The sequence below is a fragment of the Schistocerca piceifrons genome, chromosome 8 (assembly GCF_021461385.2).
Source record: "Schistocerca piceifrons isolate TAMUIC-IGC-003096 chromosome 8, iqSchPice1.1, whole genome shotgun sequence".
Taxonomy (NCBI): Eukaryota; Metazoa; Arthropoda; class Insecta; order Orthoptera; family Acrididae; genus Schistocerca; species Schistocerca piceifrons.
The window spans coordinates 41,321,050-41,339,030 of NC_060145.1; the positions used below are offsets into that span (position 1 = coordinate 41,321,050).

Consider the following 17,981-nt stretch of genomic DNA (forward strand, 5'->3'; position numbering starts at 1 on the left):
CCTCACTGGAATTTAAGCACATTGGTGCATACATTTGAATGATTTCCACAGGACACGTTTTTTGCTTATGTTTCGCATGGATCATGTTATTCTGTGAGAGCTCCCTTGAATAACTGTGATACAGTTTTGAATTTTCTTGTTTGCAGTGAAGCCTGCACATGAATGTCCTCATTTTGTTCCTCCATAATAAAAAACACATCCCGATTTTAATTCAATTTGGCCTTTGTTTATCGTTCCACATTTCTGGTAACCCTTGTGTCTCCTCATTTGATCCTATGTAACCTCACTTTCAGCTCAACTAGCCTGACTTCAAATTCTAGAGTTCTGTTATATGTTTCTCTTAAATAAAAATAGGAGAAGGTGTTGGTGTCTAATGTTCTTGCTTTTATCTATTTAGCCAAACTTTATGCAGCAGGGAGCAGACATTTAGGCAACTAAGTGTGCCCATTGGCTGTTTGCTGAGATCATTACTCCAAATATACTTTTAACCAGGCCAGAGTGTTGATGTCTCTGGAACTTTCATATGGCAGATGGGTGTTCAGCAATGCTAGCCATGACAGACTAGCTTGTCAGGGCTTGAAGAGTTGGAGAAATAGTGAATAGTGCTAAACCTCAGCAGAAGTCACTTACCACTTCCCTGCAGTGTTCACTAGGTACGCCCCACAGCTACTGCATCATACGCATCCCTCTTGAGGTTTGTGTGAGGACATGGCAAAAATCAGACAGTCCTGGACTTTTGTGGATTTCTACCATTACAAAATGGCCTCTGCTCACTTACCAGATAGATGCATGTGTACATATCTGCCCCACCCTACAACAATGCTGAAGCAGAAGCACTGTATAGAGCACAGCCAACATCACAAGGCCAGCACTGTGGAACAGCCTACTATACATGCAATTGAATTAAATAGCACTTTAGAAGAAGTACAAGTACAGGAGGTACATATATTTTTATATTATCTTGAGCTTGTAATAAAGCTGTGCCGGCAGTATCTATAGAACTACCTTCCCCACCTGTGTCTATCTGTTTGTCATCTGCCATTTCACAGGCATATAGTAGTGGTGGCTCTCTCCTCAATAGAGTGAGGTGCATAGCATATTAAAACTGCGGATTTTACCCTTTGCAATATTCCAAATCAATTCTAAGGGGTTTAGGCCTGAAGTTATGGATGCAGTTGGAGAGGAAAATCTGTCTTCTCACAAAATTTTGTCAATAGATTAATCAGGAGAAACTTGGTGCTTCTAATAATGTTTCTGAGCCAATGATCCTGAATCAACACTAACCTTATTGGTGTTCAAACCATCAATTTTAAATCTCTGCCAAACACGGAATGAAACTGCATTGCTATCTATGATAAATGCCTCACTGAAAGTTCTATGATAACTGACTTCCTTCTGTTCCTGTGTATAATACGGCTATATTAATACATTTCATGGGTACAATGCATTAAGTATTTTTCTACTAGAAATACTGTACTGTGTATAAGAATTGCTTTACATCAATTATCAATAGAAATGTTTGTCATCTATTGCACTATCTAGATGGAGGACCTCATAATTGTTGTTTTGATTCAAAACTGATATGTGGAATTCTTCATTTCATGACTCATTTGAGGTTATATGCCATAAGAAAATAGATGATGAAATTGTAAAGCATATACCAACAACTGAAAATCATATCCTTCCAGCTACTGAGACAGCAAAAGCTTGGAAAAGAATCAATAACACTAGAAAACAAAGGCAGATGGTAAAACAACAAATTCATACTCATCAGAAGCCCATGAAGGAAGGAAGGAAGGAAGGAAGGAAGGAAGGAAGGAAGTAAGTTTAGGGCTTAGCCTGTCGACATTGAGGTAATTAGAGATGGGAAAAGCACAATTTAAATCAATAACTATGAAACAGAATAGTACAGACTCCTTAAATCAGTTCAGGAACAAAAACAGCTGGCAAGATTGTGTAAGTGTTGTTTTGATTCATCCCAGTCTATCTTACTGAAACTGAGCATTTATACTACATTTAATATTACATACAACAACTCAATTCCTGTATGGAACAGTAAACAACTGTGAGGAAAGGCTACCTTTTTCCTGTAGTTTGTTGTTTATTTGTTTTGTTTTGCTGTAGGGCACAAAAATAACTGGTGTCATATGCACCCAAGACAAAACTATAGTACTCGAAGACAGAGCCGAGTTAAAAAACGACTATACGTCAGTCCCAATTGACATAAGAGAAGACAGCTAAAAACAGGGATGTGGAGAAAGGGCTAAAAAAGACACCATACAGAAACGGAGCTACAAAATTAAAAATTAAATAACCTACACCATATTGCTTTAGCAGATAAAAAGTAAAACATGGTGAACAGCCCACACGTCATTTGCTAAAACGGCCGATAACTCAGATGCCAAACCCAAGCAGGAACATAAACGGTTAAAAAAATGGGCATTCCGTAAGGAAGTGACGGACAGTTAAAACTTGGGCGCATTGTGTACAGAGTGGTGGGGTAGCACCACTTATCAAATGATGATGGCTAAAAAGGTAGTGTCCAATATGCGGCCTAGTTAAAATGTCCTCTTCCCGGTGGGAGGGCCGAGAGTAGGTCATCCAAGCCTCTGGGAGAGGCTTAATAAGCCGGAGCTCATTCCCATGATGGAAGGACCATTGGCGACGCCAAAGAGACACCACCTCCTGACAGACGGCAACATAGAGATCATCAGAGGGAATACAGGAACTACCAGGCTGAGGTACGAGGACTGCAGCCTTGGCAGCAGCATCAGCAGCCTCGTTTACTGGCAGACCAACATGACCAGGAACCGACATAATATCACAGTCATTCCACCAAGAGTGAGCAAGTGACAGTTTTCCTGGAATCATTGCACAAAGGGATGGGTGGTGTACAGTGCACATAGACTTTGAAGGGTGCTGAGTGAGTCTCAGCAGAGGACACAATTGAAAAATCTGTCACCGGATGTACTCCATGGCCTAATACAGGGCGAAGAGCTCGGCCATGAATACTGAGCAGTGTGCCAGAAGTTGATATCGAAAGACACTGGTACCAATGGCGAAGGCTCACCCGACCCCACAATCAGTCCGAGAGCCATCAGTGTACACAAAGGTATTATCGCGAAGTTCCTCACAAAGGTTGTGAAACTGAAGGCGACAGAGTGAAGCTGGAGTAGGGTCCTTAGGAAGCAAATGAAGGCCAAGGTTAACATGGGCCACTTCGTGACACCAAGGTGGTAAAGAGTTCACAACCACCAGGAAAGTTGCAGGTAGGGTGAAGTTAAGCTGCCGTAGCAAGTGCTAAAAGCGGACTCCAGGATGTAAGAGAGAAGAGGGGCGGGCCCCATACTGGCGATGAAAGGAATAATCAAAGAAGGAGGCATAGGATGGGTGGCCACGAATGGCAAACAAACGGCATGCATACCTGCTGAGGAGAAAGTCACGGCAGTAGGGTAGTGGTAGTTCAGCAGCTTCAGCATACAGACTCTCAGCCAGGCTAGTGTAAAAGCCACCAGTGGCCAAACTGATGCTACGATGGTGGATAGTGTTGAGACAGCGTAAGAGGAATGGACGTGCAAAGGTATAAACAAAAAACCCACAGTCAAGTTTCAAATGGACAAGGGTCCGGTACAAACGGAGGAGGGTGGCCCAATCAGCACCCTAGGAAGTAGCATTGAGGACACTTAGGACACTGGGGAACCACGTACAGCAGGTTACCAGGTAAGACACATGGGAAGACCAAGAGAGCTGCCTATCAAGCATGAGCCCCAGTAATTTCGTAGTTTCAATGAATGGAAGGGCAACAGGTCCAAGATGTAAAGATGGTGGGAGAAACTATTTGCACTGCCAGAAATTCATACAGATGGTTTTATCAGTGGAAAAACGAAAGCCACTGTCGATGCTCCAGGAGTAAAGATAATCAAGACACTGCTGAAGATGGCGCTCAGTGAGACAGGTCCATGGAGAAGTGCAATAGGTGGCAAAATCTTCAACAAAAAGGAAGCTGGAGGTTGTGCATTTGTTAGTAGTTGCGAGACTTGAACCATCATACCAGCCGGGCATGAATTATATGTTTTATCACCTTGCAGATGGAGCTGGTGAGAGAGATGGGGCAGTAGCTAGAAGGAAGATTTTTGTCCTTACCGGTCTTAGGCATGGGTGTGACAGTGGCTTCACACCAAAGTCTGGGAACAGTGTCCTCTGCCCAGATGTGGTTGTATGTGTTAAGCAGAAAGTGCTTGCCCACAAGAGAAAGGTGCTGCAACATCTAAATGTGGACAGTGGCCCTAGGGCAGAGGATTGGGATAAACTGAGAGCATGATCGAGCTCCCTCATAGTAAAGGCATTGTAGCACTCACGATTCTGAGAAGAGAAGGATATCGCCTGAGCCTCCTCTGCTCATTTCTGATGGAGAAAGGCACGGTGATAGCTCGAAACTTCCACAAAATGGCAGCTCAAGGTGTTGGAGATAGCAATAGGGTCCACAATAACACTGTTTGCTACTGTCTGGGCGGAAATTGGTGAATGGATCTTAGTCCCAGAGAGCCATTGGAAGTTGGCCCGTATGACAGAGGAAGGCGTGGAACTGTTAAAAGAACTAGTGAATGAAATCAAGATAGCTTTTTTGCTGTCCCGAAGAACACAAAGATACTTTGCATGCATCTGTTTACAATGAATACAGTTTGCCATCATAGAAGGACGGTTAACAATGCGGAGAGCATGTCTATGAGCACGAACTGCATCGCAGCATGCCTCAGTCCACCAAGGGACAGGGACACAATGTGGTATAGAGGAAGTGTGATGAAAGGAATGTTCTGCAGTAGTAAGGATAATGTTCGTGAGATATCCCACCTGGTCATCACGACTGGGGAAATCTTGTTCTTCAAAGGTCGCTATGGAGGAGTAAAGCCACCAGTCATCCTTAGTAAGCTGCCATTCGGGTGTGCACGTGGGTGGGTAGGAGTCAGCAAACGGACAGCACATGGGAAACGGTCACACGAGTAAGTGTCAGAAAGAATGGACCACTCAAGACAATGGGCAAGCTGGGCAGTGCAGGAGGCTAGGTCCAAATGGTAACAGGTGTGTGAGGAGTTGGAAAGGAAAGTGGGTGCTCCGGTGTTAAGGCAGAAGAGGTTGAGTTGATTAAGAAGATCAGCCAAGAGGGCATCTCTCCGACAGGTTCTGGGAGAAACCAAAGGGGATTATGCACATTAAAGTCACTGAGTAGCAGAAATGGGGGAAGTAGCTGCCCAAGAAGCTGAAGGAAGTCTGCCCTGGTGACACCGAATGATGGAGGGACATAAATAGTACAGAGGGAAAAAGTCAGGTGAGGAAGGAAAAGGCGAACTGCAACAGTTTGAAGATGGGTAGTCAGGGAGATGGGGTGACTATGAATGTCATTCCGTATCAGCAGTATGACGCTCCCATGAGATGGAATGCCGACCTCAGGGGGAAGGTCAAAATGGACTGGGAAGAAATGTGAAAACTTAAAGCAGTCGTGAAGTCAAAATTTCGTTTCATGAAGGCAGAGTACAAGGGGATTCTGCGATGCTAAAAGCAGCCATTAATCCTCTTTGTAGGACCAAAGGCAGAGAATGTTCCATTGGAGGAGAGTCACTATGAGGAAGAGATGTGGGGTTGTCATCTCGGTGGCTTCCAAGTGACAGCCTGTGAAGAATCGCTAGTACAGGGCACAGAAGGCGTGAGGATCCTGCTCCATGGGGTCCACAGAAGCATCGGCTTACTTGTGCTGTGAGTCTGTGGAATCCAATGCTGAAAAACAGTTGGCAGTGTGCACCGGCAACACAGAGGCCAGCCGGCCTAAGGTATCACATGACAACACTGTCGAAGAGGATCTTCAACTCGATGAAGGAGAAGACCATTTGCCTTTGGTGGACTTCTTCGATCCTTTCTGGTTAGAGGAAGGTTCGGGTGTTGTTTGGCTGGAGGGACGTCACTTGAGTATTCCTTCTGTCCTTACCGGCCTACTGGTTGTGTAGCTGATGGCTTTGCCTCTTGAGACACGAGTTTGATGGCTTGTTGCACACCCGAGTGAGGGGGTGGCGATGATACCTCGACACTGGGCGATTTCACAACTGAGCTGAATTTGAGGTCACATGTCTATGGGCCACGTTCTTCATGGAGCGAGGGGTCACAAGAACAGAACTGTATGTGCCAGATGGGAAAACGCAGGGTTTGCGACTAGCCAATAATTTGTGAGCTACTGGGTAAGGCACTTTTTCCTTTACCTGGATCCCTTGGACAGCCCGCTCATCAAGATACATGGGAAAATCCCGAGAGGCAGCAGCATGGCCACCACTGCAGTTGATACAGCTGGGAGAAGGAGGCAGACAATCACCCTCATGTGCATCCCTACCACAGGTTACCCATTTAGCTGGGTGTTGACAAGATGTTCTAGTGTGGTTGATATGATGATACTGTGCATTGGGTTCGGAATTTGTGGTCGGACTGTGATAATTTCATAGCCTGCTTTGATCTTGGACAGAAGCACCTTTCTACCAAAGGTGAGAAAAAGAGTGTGGGTGGGCACTAAGGAGGAATCTACCTTTTTCATCACCCGATGGATGGCAATGACACCCTGAGCAGAGAAGTAAGATTGAACTTCAGCCTTGGTTGGACCATCGAACAGCCTAGTGTAAATAACACCATGGGAATAATTCAAAGTTATATGGGCCTTGACACGAACAGGGTAGCCATGGAGAAGCAAGGCAGCAAGCAGTTGTTGTCCCTGAGAATCAGAAATAGTCCCCAAAAGCAAAGTGCCATTCCGTAAACGAGAGCAGGATTTCACAGGGTCAGCAATTGCATCAACACTTTTCTGAATAATAAATGGATTTACCATGGCGAAGGACTGACCATCTTCAGTATGTGTGTATGCCTCTGTAGTGTTACCACCTAGGACGCAGGAGGCCTGGGTTCGATTCATGGCAGGGGAGTGGGTGTTGTGTAACCTTCATCATCATTGACTTGCAAGTCACCAATGTGGTGTAAGCTATAAAGGACTTGCAATATGGCAGCTGATCTCCCCTGAATGGGGCCTCCCAGCCAACAATGCCATATGGTCATTTCATTATCTCCCCCCCCCCCCCCCCCCAAATACGTGAGACTAGAAGGAACCGTGGTGCAGCGGGAAGCCTCATTACGTTTATGTTTCGTAGGCATTGATTGTGAAGATGATTGGCTCATTGTGAGAAAATCCCCCATGATTGCCAGTGTCTCCAATGGTGCTCCTACCAACTGGGGACTCCCTTCACAAGGGTGCGCACCTGCCTTAGGTGATTGTTCACACCTCCCGAACACCCAACAGAGGAACCAATCGGCAATTTAGGAGGGTTGCAGCTCAGGCAATCGCCCCTCCCTGGGCCTGACTTGTACCAGGGGGGTACGTGCAAACCCTATATGTCAACCCGGGGCTGGGTATTACGCATTACCCAGTCACCTGTTATGGATCAGACACAGGGGTTAGCCTTCAGGAGCACAAAGGGAGGAAGAAGAAAGAGAGGATCCTCAAACACCAAAGCAGAGGAACAAGAGGAGAAGGGAAACAAAGAAACGAAAAGGGAGCAAAAAACGGTGGTGAGACTGTTCTTACATCAGTGACAGACAATGTGGAACATTCCCAATAACACCTCAGACATATTCCCCAAGGGAGGGGAAAAAGAATAGCAAGAGGATATACATGCAGCATGGAAGGGAAAAGATACTGCAAAGACTGGTACCCTCTGGTAACCAAGCAAAAACCCGCCAGAGTGTTGACCCCCCTGTGGGATTTCCTGTAGTTGATTGGCACATGTGACACAAACATAAATAGCACAGAGATATCACCAACTTTCGAGTCATCACACTCTGTGTAGCTTAAATACATGTCCATATCAACTTTTGAGATATTACACTATCCAGCTTCAGTACATGCACAGTCACACAGGCAGACAAATGCATACACCCAGAGCAATGATATGGATACTAAAAAGCAAAAAGGAGTTTCTGTGAATAGAAAAATTTAGTTTTCAACATAATTTCCACTGTGTTTGATCACTGACTCAGCAAGATTTAAAATTTATCATTTCTTGAGATAAAATTTGTTTTAACTATTCATAATACACATTTACAGCACAGGTAACGTCTTTGTTCCAATAAAACTGTTTTGAAGCCTAGTTTGTCATGTTTGTTATCTTAAAGGCTGATACATGAATAGATGTGAACTATTTTTTTGCTCACTGCTTTCATCACTCACTTCTGCTTCAACTAAATACATAAATGGTCATGTACTACTGTGCAACCAGTCACAGATTTATCCTTATCAAAACTGTCAAGCATGTTGGTATAAGGAGACTCTCACAATGGAATCTTCATCACTTTTCTCACTATCTAAAAGGTTATCAGTTTACTTCTATGGAGCACTTTCTGCTTAACCGGTCTTTGACTCTGACTGTGGTTTTGTGTCTAGTATGTAATAATATAATACAACTTTTACAAACATGCTCTGCTAATAACAAACACAGTGCCCATCACAAACTCATATTTTTCATATGCAGATGCTCATTCTCAATTATATGTACCCATTCACAGGAGATATACACCAGTTCAACAATATCAGGACTCTTATGTGATGGTTTCTTACCACGATAAAATTTTATTGATCATTTCTTTCAGAATATCAGAATCAGTAGAGCAGCTAGAACCTTTTGAAACAATAGTGCTTGCATGACCAAAACTGTAAAAAATGCCACTGTGAAACACCTATGAAATTGACTCTCTTCGTATTTGCACAGTGCTCTTTGTTTTGAAATAAAAATATTTCATCATGCACAATTCCTCTTCTTACCAATTTTTACAAGATATGCAAGTAAGGTAGCTGCCAATAAACAATTATATATTGCGCCTCTTTCAAAGATTGAACAAAACCAATAAGAGAGTCACACTCGTCAACAGTACTGCTGATTAAAAATATCATGCAATTTCGCATAAATTTAGCAAATTTTTAAATTAATCTTGGTTAAAAATTGAAAGGGAAAGTAAAGTATCTGACAAGAACAAATGTTATATATTCAAGAAAGTGAGTTTCCCTGGCAGAAGTTAATGGGAAGCCAAAGTAACAGACTAAGAAAGAAGTCATTCAGTAATGAGGACTTTTGAAAAGATGATACTAGACATGTTTTTGCAGTTTCTGAAAAATACAATAGGAATTACTATTTAAACACCAAGGAATGCTAACATCTTTGTCATTATCACTGAACAAATATCTATGATCCCATAGAGAACAGCAAAACGTGCTTTCATCCTGTTCCTAAGAAGACTCTTGCCAAAATTATGTCAGTAAACACGCAACATCTTTTTAAACACTAACTGTCTACTGAGACCACAGAGATATTTCAGATGTTACAGTACTATTTAATTTATCTATTTTCAGGGACCAGTACCTTTTCCGACCAGAAGATGAATAAACCATAAAATCAGCAGAGGATCAACACTTCACTGCATCTTCTAATTACTTGTCTTCATTATCTGATAAGAATAAGTAATTCACTATCAGTATGAAACTTTCATGCGCTGCCTATAATTCATTCTATATGTCCAGAATGAACTTGGAAAGTACGAAAGAGGTACTGACAGATTAAAGCTTTTAGTTTGGATGACTCAGTTGTTAGTGCTTAAAGGAGAGCAGCTCAGTTCCATTTCCTGTTCAGAACAAAATTTTAGTAAGTAAGCAAGTTTTGATTCTAAGTGTATTTGTGATATTATTGCATGAATGTTATGGGTGAAAAAATATATGTCTCATGTGTGGCACTGTCAGTATGTACTCATATTTCTTATCTTATACCATTAAGGAAAATCCCAAATGAAAGTTAATAAATGCTCACTACAGAGACGAAGTGTTGGGCAGGCACATTAAGTGACTGCTGCTCCACTGCAGCATGTTCTACCCCACCCGGACTTGACTGAAACTCAAAAATTAAGTCTGGGCAAGTACACATTATGACGAAGAAAAGAAGTTTTACAGTTGAACAGTGTTAATCACCACTCTAATATGCGTGCCCACTTCTCGATACTTCCTCTGTGTGCTCTGTCCTCAAACTATTTTGTTCAGTCATTGTATCTTGCATCTAATCAGTTTCCTAACCATTATAATTACAGTAAATGATTTTACTGTTAAGACAACATTTTTAAGTCCATTTTCCTTACAAAATACCAACAAACATTTTTATTCAAATACAATCCAACCCACAAACATAAATAAATTACTTAGACTGCCGAGTTTCACCCGGAAGTTATTTTTCAGTGAGTGGGAATACTCAATTGCCTCAATCCAGCAAACAGTCTGTTTTATTCTCTAAAACGCAAAAATATTTACAAATTGCACTGTTCATAGGCAGTCACAAATAACTTTAAAATAAACGAAATATGAAGATCATTTACAAAAATACATTTTAAAAAAGAATGTTTCACAATAAACTTACAAAAAACAGTATTTTAAAAGACCATTATTAAACATCATAGAAAATTACAGACCTAGTTGACAATGATGGATAATTCATAACGTTGTGTTATCTTCACAGAAGTGATGTTAATTTTCACTGTGCAAGTGCAAGTATTTACAGCTGCTATGAGTCCTCAGTTCTTGCTACAATGGTTTATAGCTTTTCTTGGTAGATTTGTCAATTACTTTGATCATGAGGGTCTGTGTTAGTTATTAAAGAAGATACAAAAACATAAAATCACATGTTTTATTTAGTCCTCCTTATCCAATATACTAATTGACATTAAAAATAATAAATTCATATTTCACATTTATATCTCAGAGCTAGGTTCTACCTGATATATTTCCACCTTTGCCAGAAATGTATAGATGCACCAATTTATTCTAATAAAACGTCAATTTACATTGTATTATAAGCTAAATGTCAATAAAATATATGTACATGTCATGATTTCTGTGAGTTAGTTTCATTTTGGAATAAAGATCTTTACCCCACCTCGTTTATTATTTCTTTAATATACAGCCGAACATGTATCATAAGTTTTTCAGCAAGTGTTAATTCAATATAAAGTGCAAACATTTCCAAAAAGCTGAATAAAATAAATTACTTCACAGGAATTTTAAATATGTACAAGCTTGTAAGAATAATAATAATAATATTTTACTATTATTATTATTATCATTTGTTCATTCTCTGATAATTTTGTAGAATGATATAAACAAAACACTTTCTAAAGAAGTATACAATATGGTACACAAAAAGGAGAAAACTTCATATGGAAGCAAATGTTAGATTTAATATTGTATAAAAGCAATGAACATCATATCACCACCATCAGAATCGCACCCCCCCCCCCCCCCACACACACAGACACACACTATTTATCATGCCAATCAAAAGGCAAAATTCCTTTATTAACATCTGAAAATAAGGCAATTTCAGCAAAGAATTCACTTTCAGGATTACAGTATTACAGTATTTTAATAGTATATACAAAGGAGTAGCACACAATGACTAATAACTGCATACTCTACCTACATCCAGCACAATTTTTGTGTCATGGTGGCATATCAAAACAAGACTAACACAAAAGCAGAACTAATGAACATATCTCTGCATGTGACAATCATATATGAATACACAAATATGTCAAGAAAAGGAATTTCTGATAAATAAGGAGACACTATCATAAAACATAATAATAAAGCATACATTGGTTACAGGCTATATAATGTATTTAGTCTTGTAAGTCTGATGGTTTGATTAGCAACTATTTTAAATCTAATACCTATTTTAAAATTCACACCATTTTAGTTTCACATACTATGTAAGGGCAGAAACTACAGGCGTCTGAACACAATAATCTACAATACACTTTGAAGCTATCAAACTGTTGTATAAAGTTGTCAGTGGTGTAAAGGGCCATACACACATTCAGAAATGTAAAATTTTGCACTTCATAAAATGAAAAAAATGTAGTATCCTATGACTATAATATCAATGAGTCACTGTTGGAATTGGACAACTCATAAATAAAGTTCTATGATGTCAGTAAAAGTGATATTGACTCAATTGAAAAAGACTTTGAACTTTCCATTACCAAACTGCCAGAGCTTAATTTCATAGTTATTAACATATATAGAGCACCAAGTGGAAACCTGTCAGTCTTCATGAATAAACTAGAGGTTCTGCTGAACAAGATCAGTACACTAAATATGAAGATAGTGCTTTGTGGGTATTTCAATATTGATTTTTCAAAAGACAGCAGCACCAGAGATACTTAGATAAATATGACCAACACATTCAATATGATCCTCACAATACAAAGTCCAACAAGATTAACAGAATGGACAAATTCCATTATTGACCAAATATTCATCTCAGAAACAACTTACAGATTCACTAGCAGAGTACTGAGCATGGGTTATAGTGATCATGAGGCAGAGCTGCTGTGTATAGAAATGCCAACAAGTAGTAGCAGTTCCGGAAAAGTAGTTGAAAAAAGAACCTTTTCTAAAGATAACATCAGAATTTTTAATCTCTTACTAGCGAAGGAAAACTGGGAAAGCATCGCCACTCATAACAATGTTGATAGCATGTACATGAGTTTTCAGAGCATCTTTCTTCATTACTTTAATGTAGCATTTCCAAAAGTAGTAAACACAGTAAAATGTAACAATAATAAGCAATGGGTAACTAAGGGCATACAAATTTCCAGTGATAGAAACAGATTTCTGTAGTACTCTTGTGAGAAATATAGAATAACCCAAGAATTCACAGATTATTCAAAAGCCTACAAAAGAATCTATGGTAGAGTAGTCAAAGAGGCAAAAATTATGTGGAATGACAATTTGATAAGAAACTCATCTAACAAAATGTGATCCACGTGGAGAGTTATAAAGAAAGAAACTTGTAGTTCAGTGCCAAAGAAAAAGAATGTATCAGTAACACTAGAAGGCCCAAAAGTCACAGACCCAAATTCAGTTGTGGAAAAATTCAGTGAATACTTCACCTCACTAGCTTAAGACCTCATTCAAGTACACTGTCAAGGACCAGTCCCAAGTTTCTCCAGCAAGTTAGTGATCTCGACTGCTTCTATGTATGTGTATGAAACAAACCCCAATGAAATTATAAGTAAAATTAAATCATTAAGCAATACAATGTCATGTGGTCTTGATGAAGTACCTGATTTCATATTAAAAGCATGTGATCACCACATAGCAAACCCCTTGGCAAATATTTTCAACCTCTCTTTAAAAACTGGTGTATTTCCAGATATTTTTAAAATAGCATAAGTTCCACCACTGCTAAAAAAAAAGGTTCTTCTGAAAAAATATCAAACTACCGACCCATCTCACAGTTAAGTTCCTTCTCAAAAATTCTAGAAAAACTCTTCTATGACAGGCTTTTAGGTTTCATAAATAAATATGCACCTCTTACAGTACAACAAGATGGTTTTAGAAAGTCTAAATCTACACAGACAGCAATTTTCGAATTCTTAGACTGCATTTTAAAATCCCTTGATCAACATAAATTAGTTGCAGGTATTTTTCTAGTTCTATCAAAAGCCTTTGGCGTCCTGGAGCATAACATTCTGCTCGAAAAATTAGAAAGACGAGGAGTAAGATGTGTAGCACATAGCTGGTCGAATTCATACCTAAAAAACCGCTGGCAGAAAGTATCACTTCAGTATGAATTCAAACAATGGAATAAAACAAGAAACAACTCCTTTCTTTCTAGGGAGTTACCAATAAAATATGGAGTACCACAGGGCTCAATCTTAGGTCCACTACTCCTCTTGATTTATGTGGACTTAGTTGAATATATAAGTCTGTGGCAGAATTGCCAGAAAATATTAATATCTTTGCTTTTTTGTACTTCGTTTTACTTACTTTGGTTGTTGACTAGTTGGTGTGAGACATTCGTCATGACTGTTACCATTATTGTCGAAAACTATTTCTCTGTGTTTTGATTTATCTTGTGCCAATAAAAATATTACATAGTGAAAGTAAATGGTGTTTTCTGTGTTATAAGTATAACACTCGCCATACTGGTGACCTCTGACGCGCAACATACGTCCGATTCGACAATGTGGCCATTTACTTCGACATCTCCACATCGCTCACCTTCCGCTCCTTTCGGAATACAACATGATACTAATGGTGCCTCTACACTGTCTTTCCACGGTTTCCCACGCACAACGCCACCAACAACTGGGATAAAATTGGAAGATAAGTACAACGCCGTGGAGTTTCTCCGTCATCAACAATGCCGTTGTGGACTCTTTCAACATCGTCAGTGATGTCACCTGCTATGAAATCTTTTTCTACGTTCGTCTATAACAAACCAATCATGAGTGCTGTGCCTAAATTTGTGACTCACAGTGCGTCGAATGTACAACCTCCTGTGACATGTAGTGTGCAACAGTGCCCCAACACTATGAACCTCACAGACTTTTCGAGCCTACAGATCACTTGGAGCTCCACATATATTGCTGATAAATCGGTTTTGGACACATTCTCTCCCCACCCACTACGAGACCCACTACAAAAACAGATGGGTACAAATTTCAGTGACAACAATTACTGGTTGGACAGTCGTCCCGCACCGATTATTTCCGCAGTCCCGGCTGCGCCTGGCGCGCCAGCCGTGTTTAAACCAGCCGCCGCGAACGCCGCGAGTGACAGCTTCATAAACACTCCGCCACTCCCGTCCGCTGTGCTATCAAATCCGTTACATCCACAACACAAGAGTGAGAAAATTCCTAAATTACCAAGATTCACGATGGACAATCCGCATACGTGGTTTATTTTGGCAGAGACTATATTCACTGCCCTAAACATTGATTCAGACAGTGCTAAATTTATTCTAAACATTGATTCAGACAATGCTAAATTTATTGCGCTTATTAATGCCCTAGAGGACCACGCTGAGTGAGTACAGGACTTCGTGCTGCCGGCGGCCCCCGCAAATCGTTACGCACTGGCAAAACAAAGTCTGTTTTATCCATACTGCAAGATGTACATCTCAAAGACTCGGCTCCTTCACGACTGTGGCGACGTATCAGAGCAGTCTTCGATAGCAAAACTATGCCAGATGAAGCTTTACTTTCTTTCTGGGTTGCAAAGCTGCCGCAAGCTATCCAACTACAGCTCCTATCACACGATCAGGAACCTCTACAAGTGAAATTATTGCTGGCCGACGTCACATATAAGATAATCAACAGAAGAAAGTTATCTACGTGTGCCCCCCTCGATATTACGCCTCCCCCGCGTGGCAGAGGCCGATATTTCCAAAACAACAGACAGAGTACACTGGCTGAGCACCAGATTCCACACCGTCCTTCACCATCCCATACCACAGCTTCAAGTGACGTCCTTCACCCGGTAACAACACAGGATCAGCAAGTTTATCCTCTCTGCTGGTATCACTCCGTTTACGGTAATACAGCCAGGAACTGCCGTTCACCCTGTGCAATGCGCCCAAACACATACGGCGGGCCGCTATACACGCACCGGTCCGCACTGTGACGTCAAGTCGCCTAACAGATCACAGGCTAGTACTTCCGAATTATTCTCTCAGACGTTTGTATATCCGAGATTAGCTTTTCAGAAATGGTTTTTAGTGGGCACTGGTGCCAATGTGAGCGTCATTCCATGTTCAATGGTCACTTCTACAATCACGCATTCGCCTCACCAAATCAGAGCAACCAACAATTCCTCATTAAAGGTTTATGGTGTAACGCAACTTCGCATTTACTTCGATGATACACATAATTATGAATGGACATTTTCGGTAGTAGAAATCGATGAGCCAGTATTAGGTTCAAAATGGCTCTGAGGACTATGGGACTTTTAACATCTATGGTTATCAGTCCCCTAGAACTTAGAACTACTTAAACCTAACCAACCTAAGGACAGCACTCAACACCCAGTCATCACGAGGCAGAGAAAATCCCTGACCCCGCCGGGAATCGAACCCGTGAAGCCAGGCGCGGGAAGCTAAAACGCTACCGCACGACCACGAGCTGCGGACCCAGTATTAGGATTGGACTTCTTAACTGCTCATAGCTTTTCTTTGAACTTCATTACAACTGCCCGTTGCTCAGTGGATTTTAAACAAAAATTTTCGGCGATATTTTCCCCATCCACGCCGACAGAATGCAGCTCGAATACGTCCTGTCAACAAGACAAAGAGACAGTTTCTATTCTATCTGAGGAGGTCAAAGCTGCCGTTGTGAACTTAGTTACGCAACGCCTTGAAATCGACCAATTGTCCAAAGACAATGCAAAGCTGCTTCAACGTTGTGATGTCCTGACTGATGAATTGCGCGGGTTTAGAGAGGAGGTCAAGATTAAAAGTAATAACACGCACGAAACTACACGGGACCTGCATACCGCACCGCTGCTTATACGCAGCCACAGCAGTGCCTACCACGACCCGGACAGCGAAGACGGCAACCCGCCCAGCAATCCCACACCCCCCGCTTCACCGACCACCTTACATCAAAACACAGAGGCGACAGCTGTTACAGGCGACGCCGCACATGTGCGCGCAACGATTCCTTTGTGCAGTAACACAATAGTCAATGGAACCCCGCCGACTGTCGCACAGCGCAGCTCCGCGGACAACACTGCAGCTTTCACTTAACTACCGTTCAATGATAACGTATTTCAGGTTAGTTCCCTTTCATACTTACCACACACCCATGATAACGTCGCTCCTTCCTGCGTCCCTCCACGTATTTCGGCCACATCTATTCACAAAATCAAGGCCATTACTACGGGCGTCTGTCACAGGCTTAACACAACTGAGGGACCACCTGTCCGTTCTCGCCCCCGACGCCTCAATGCAAAAAAACTTACCGCTGCCAAAGAATGTATTGATGAACTTTTACACTTGGGTATAGTCCGCCCCTCGGACAGTGCGTGGGCTTCCCCAATACATGTCGTTCCCAAAAAGGACAATTCCTTTTGACTCTGTGGAGACTATAAGCGTTTGAACGCCAGAACAATACTTGATAACTACCCTGTACCACACCTCCAAGATTTTTCACAATCCATGTTCGGTGCCAATTTTTTCTCTGTGATAGACCGCAAAAAGGCATACCATCAGATTCCAATGCACCCAGAAGATATCCCCAAAACCGCTATCATCACCCCCTTTGGACTATATGAATATTTGTTTATGCCTTATGGATTGAAGAATGCTCCCCAGACCTGGCAAAGGTTCATTGACACCACTCTACATGGCCTTAATTTTTGGTATGCCTACCTCGACGACATTATTATTTTCTCCACAACTGCCAAGGAACACAAACAACACCTCCAACAGGTTTTTGATAGATTGGCACGACACGGAGTTGAGATTAATCGTGACAAATCCCAACTGGAGAAGCCAGAGGTTATTTTCCTGGGACATTTGGTCAATAATGAGGACATTCGTCCCACCTCAGATAGAGTACAACAAATACTTGACCTTCCCCTCCCTCAAACCTATAAAGAGTTACGTCGATACCTTGGAATGGTAAATTTTTTTAGGATCCACATTCCACATGCGGCATCTCTTCAAGCCCCTCTGACTGAGGCCTTAAAGGGAAAGAATACCACAGGTGACAGACACATAGAATGGGATCAGACCGTGCAGCGAGCCTTCGACTCGCTTAAGTATGCCTTGGTGAACGCTATTACCCTGTCTCATTCTCACCCTGACGCCTCCCTGACAACAACCACAGACGCTAGCGATAATGCCATTGGCGCAGTTTTGCAACAGACCCTACCAACAGGTTTTACACCCCTGCATTTCTTTTCAAAAAAGCTCACCGAAATGCAAAGAAAGTGGTCCTCATTTGATCGTGAATGTTACGCCATTTATGAGGCCATAAAGTACTTTCGTACAGATATTGAAGCCCGACTTGTGACAGTTTACATAGATCACAAGCCCCTTGTTGAGGCTCTCTGCAAACCGGCATTAGATGTACTA

At 41.5% G+C, this 17,981-nt stretch overlaps 1 protein-coding gene across 1 annotated transcript in view; it reads left to right on the forward strand.

Moving 5' to 3' along the window:
- Positions 1–9,820, forward strand: part of LOC124711584 — a 445,273-nt gene extending 435,453 nt beyond the window's left edge. Inside the window, exon 4 of the mRNA XM_047241731.1 lies at positions 9,431–9,820. Within this exon, the coding sequence (XP_047097687.1) occupies positions 9,431–9,464 (34 nt within the window). The 3' untranslated portion in view covers positions 9,465–9,820. The remainder of the gene's footprint in view (positions 1–9,430) is intronic.
- The last annotated feature ends 8,161 nt before the right edge of the window (positions 9,821–17,981 follow it).